This window comes from Pistacia vera, unplaced genomic scaffold (assembly GCF_008641045.1).
Source record: "Pistacia vera cultivar Batoury unplaced genomic scaffold, PisVer_v2 Contig624, whole genome shotgun sequence".
NCBI classification, from domain to species: domain Eukaryota; kingdom Viridiplantae; phylum Streptophyta; class Magnoliopsida; order Sapindales; family Anacardiaceae; genus Pistacia; species Pistacia vera.
Genome location: NW_022196473.1, coordinates 232,750 through 237,341, shown reverse-complemented (window position 1 = coordinate 237,341; position 4,592 = coordinate 232,750). Strand labels below are relative to the sequence as shown.

The 4,592-nt window shown below is 33.3% G+C and overlaps 1 protein-coding gene across 1 annotated transcript; it reads left to right on the top strand.

Annotated features, from left to right (window-relative positions):
* Positions 1–211: 211 nt before the first annotated feature.
* LOC116111054 (probable serine/threonine-protein kinase PBL16) lies at positions 212–1,754 on the top strand (the record flags this gene model as incomplete). Its single annotated transcript, XM_031397262.1, is given in 6 exon segments — positions 212–514; positions 597–732; positions 890–1,026; positions 1,152–1,275; positions 1,362–1,690; positions 1,692–1,754. Coding segments are annotated over 6 exon segments (1,092 nt in total), but the record flags the coding sequence as incomplete, so codon positions are not given.
* Positions 1,755–4,592: the final 2,838 nt, after the last annotated feature.

The window sequence follows — 4,592 nt, the reverse complement described above, 5'->3', positions numbered from 1 at the left end:
TCACATGAATCTTCTTAAGCCTTTTCACATTGCAGTCAAAATAGAGAAGTAAAAGTATATTCCCGTGTTATGTTTAGTTTTTGCTATTTCTGAATGCTTCATTTGATTCCTAAAGCTAAAAATATTCTACCTAAGACAAAGAAGGTGTCGATTTTAGCATACAAGAAGAATATTAATGAATTTGCTATGCTATGTTGTGTTTTTTCATTGAAAATCTTCAAAAGACGAGAGCCCAAAACCAAGGAAGGATGACAGTAAGTTGCCATCAAACCCCAAAGAAGTAGAAGACTTGCGCCGCGATTCTGCTGCAAATCCATTGATTGCTTTCACATACGATGAGCTGAGAATAATCACCGGAAACTTCAGGCAAGATCGCGTTCTGGGTGGAGGAGGCTTCGGAAGCGTTTATAAAGGGTTCATTTCTGAGGACTTGAGGGAAGGGCTGCCGTCCATTCCGGTTGCTGTTAAGGTTCATGATGGTGATAACAGTTATCAAGGCCATAGAGAATGGCTGGTAATTAATCTTCAAGTCTTGTGTTACCATTAAATGAAATTTATTTTCCTTTGATTTCATGAAGTGTGTTGTGTGTTTCTAGGCAGAAGTCATATTTTTGGGGCAACTCTCTCATCCAAATTTGGTTAAATTGATTGGTTACTGTTGCGAAGATGAACAGCGGGTACTAATATACGAGTACATGGCTCGCGGTAGTGTTGAGAACAACCTATTTTCCAGTAAGTATATACTTTCATTTCTCGATTTTGATATTGAGATGAAAGCTTAAACGACACAACTTTTTTGGCGCCAAGACTTTTAAAGCTACTGCTAGAAATCTAGAAGCCTATAATTGTTTTATCAATGTGATGTATATGCATCATTTCATTTTTGCAGAAGTATTGCTTCCTCTTTCATGGTCTATCAGAATGAAGATTGCGTTCGGCGCTGCAAAAGGACTAGCCTTTCTTCATGGCGCAGCAAAACCTGTCATTTATCGCGACTTCAAGACATCTAACATTCTGTTAGACACAGTTAGTACATTCTAATCCTTCAACAGTTTGTCAGCAATAAAATCGAATGCTTAAGCATTGTTTCTTTATACCGAAAGTTGATCTTGTTTATTAGACAGTTGTAATTCAATGTATATGGAATGCAGGACTACAATGCCAAGCTTTCTGATTTTGGCCTTGCAAAAGATGGACCAGAGGGAGACAAATCTCATGTTTCGACTCGCATAATGGGAACATATGGATATGCCGCACCTGAGTATATAATGACAGGTTACATTCTGGACATGTCACATCTCAAGTCACTAGCGAATGAGTATTTCGACTTTTGAAATGACATACGTAATCTTTATGTGCAGGTCATTTGACACCAAGAAGTGATGTATATAGTTTTGGAGTTGTTCTTCTCGAGCTTTTGACGGGAAGAAAATCTCTAGACAAGTCGAGGCCGGCGAGAGAGCAAAACCTAGCGGATTGGGCTCTACCATTGCTGAAAGAAAAGAAAAAATTGCTCAACATTGTTGATCCAAGATTAGAAGGAGATTATCCAATCAAAGGAGTTCACAAGGCAGCAATGCTAGCATACCATTGCTTGAACCACAATCCAAAAGCAAGGCCTCTAATGAGGGATATTGTAGATTCCTTGGAGCCTCTGCAAATTCCTGATGAAGTTCCCGCTCAAAAAATCAACAGTTCTAACTGTGATTAGTGAGGAACCAAATCCTGAGTTTACAAGAAAAGAAGATCATTAGTTCACAATGTAATTAATTGTTAATTAATAATTAACATATGGGGGGGTCATATCTTTTGTTTTTTGGTTTATATATATGTGCTTCTTCTCTAGAGATTAGATGGAGAATTTTTGTATCAAATTGATTATTATGGTTAAACTATAGTAAATACATAATATCAATGTATTTTTATGTGTTTTGTATATTATATTGTTAGCATTTTTAGCTCCGAATAATATTAGCATATCTTTGAAATAATTTATCTTCAAGGATATAGCATCGGCGTCAAAAAAGACAAATAGCACGACGTCGTTTCTGGGCTAGGGAAAACCGGTTAGGAAAACAGTTCTTCGAAGCCAGTCAGCAGTTGGGGAATGATTTACATTGCCAACACTTTCTTGTGTCGCACACACTATATATATATATATATATATTTGATTGGTTTTAGCTAGGGATTAGTTAGCAACCCAGAATTGACTTGACCGAGGAGCAGAAATTTTCATACAACATTCAAAGATGGAAGACAGAGTCTTTATTTAAGGACTGCATCAAGTAAAGATTCAAAATTAACTGGTTTGGTCAAATAAGTAACTAGCTTTTCTTTATGTAAATCACTTTTTGACTTACTATTTCAGCTATTTTGCCCCTAACATTTCTGGCTGCTTATTCTTATCCAAGATTCATAAAATATACTAGTACTGGTATAAACAAAGATTACTCATCTTAATTTGAACAAATTAATGGCCACAGCACTAATTAATTAAATTAATATCATATATATGTATAAATAAATAAAATAAAAAGTTGTTGGTGGAACTGGAATCCATTAATTCAGCTTGGTGGTACCTTATGTCAATCCTACATGGAAACCATTGGAGGAATTAAGGGGGTGTTTGTCTAAGCTTATAAGTTGGTCAAACTAGCTTATAAGCTCTAAAATTCAACTGACCTGTTTGTTTATAACTTTTTTGAGCTTATAAGTTGAGCTTATAAGCAAAAAAAAATAAGTTGGGGGGGAGGTACTTTTTTTTTTTTGGCTTATAAGCACTCTGCTTATAAGTTAGTTTGACCAAGTATATTACCACATTATCCTTGTTTAATTTTAAAATTCCATAGTACACCCTTATTTAATGTACACCCTTATTTAATGTGATACTCTTTTTAGTCATTTTATAATAAAATGTACTTATAAGCCACATTTTACCAAACACGTCAACTACTTATCAGTCACTTATAAGTATTTTAACCAAACACGTAATTGCTTAAAATTTCAAATGCTTATAAGCTAAAATTAGCTTATAAGCACCTATTGCTTATAAGCTAATTTTCATAAGCTCAGACAAACACCCCCTAAGCTTGGGATTCCTTGTAATTACACACTTGTACACATAGAAAAAGTCATATTTTATAAATATATATTAAATATGACAACCAAAACCTGTTAATAAAGTGCTTTGAGAAAAGCACTTTCAAGTTTCAACTACTCTTTTGCTTGTCTCCAGAATTGATCTACATAATTAATTATCTAATAAACTCCAAAAGAGGGAAAACAAATTAAAAAAAAAAAAAGCCTGGCCAAAATGCACTAAGGTGGGGTACATAATTTAGGTTTTCATTTTTATTTATTCTCCGGATAGAAACAAAATTCAAATACAAACCATATATAGTTAAACCTTAATAAATTAATACTTGATAATTAATAACCTCAATTAAATAATACTTTTAGCTAGTCCTAACTTGGGACTAATATGGTAAATTAATAATTCGCTAAATTTATAAGAAAATACATTTTTAAAAAAATATAGGTACCCCTTGATATATAAATTAATAATATCCTTATACATTAAAATTATATATATACATAACTTAATTAGGAGGCATTTGAGCTATTCACTATACTACATGAACTCCTTAGCTATAAGTTAGGTTGATGATGTTATTTCCAACTGCTATTTCTTATACCATATTAACTATAAACAATATGTATATACATTAAGTTCAATATTTTAGAAAAAGAAAATAAATAATGCCTCAATAAATAAATAATTTATTAATTTATATGATTAAATAATATATCAATTAATTAATAAATTTTCATGATTTTCAAAAATATTAATTTATCGAGGTTTAACTGTATATAGTTGATTAGTTATAAGTAGATAATATTGTTATGTTTAATAAAAACGAATTTTAAAAAATAAAATAAACAAACCCTTAATTCTCACTAAGGATGCATACGCATACGCATACATGTATGTACTGAAATCCCCCTAAGCTATAATTAAATAACTATAATTAAATAACTGAAATCCCTTAAGGGGTGTTTGGTTCAGAGAATATTGGATTACTGGAAAGTTAGATTACCTTAAAGATTACTAAGAATCTTTAGGAAAATGAGTTTGGTTAATTGGTGGGTATGTTATATTAATATGTTTGGTTGAGATGAAAAAATTGGTGGGTATATTATTTAAATTAATGAATTGTGCTCTAATTAAATATTATTTTAATATTGATTATTATTTAGATTATTATAACCCCCCTGTATTTAAAAACTTAGCAAAAACAACCCCATAATAAAAGTTTGGAAAATCAACAAAGCACTCCCACCAACCCAGCCACTGCCGGCCGCCGGCAATCACAGTAGGCCGCCAGCAGCCGACAACCTAAAGGCACATGGAAGGCAGGAAATGGCCTATGTGCGCCGTATGGCCATTTCCAGCCAGAGATCTGGTCGAAAATGGCAAGACGTGACAGATCTGGCCGTCAACTGGCCAGAGTTATGGCCGTTAATAGGGGTGTTCAAAAGAACCACTTGGAACCGGAACCAGCGGGTACCCAGGGTTTGGTTCTGGTTCCTAC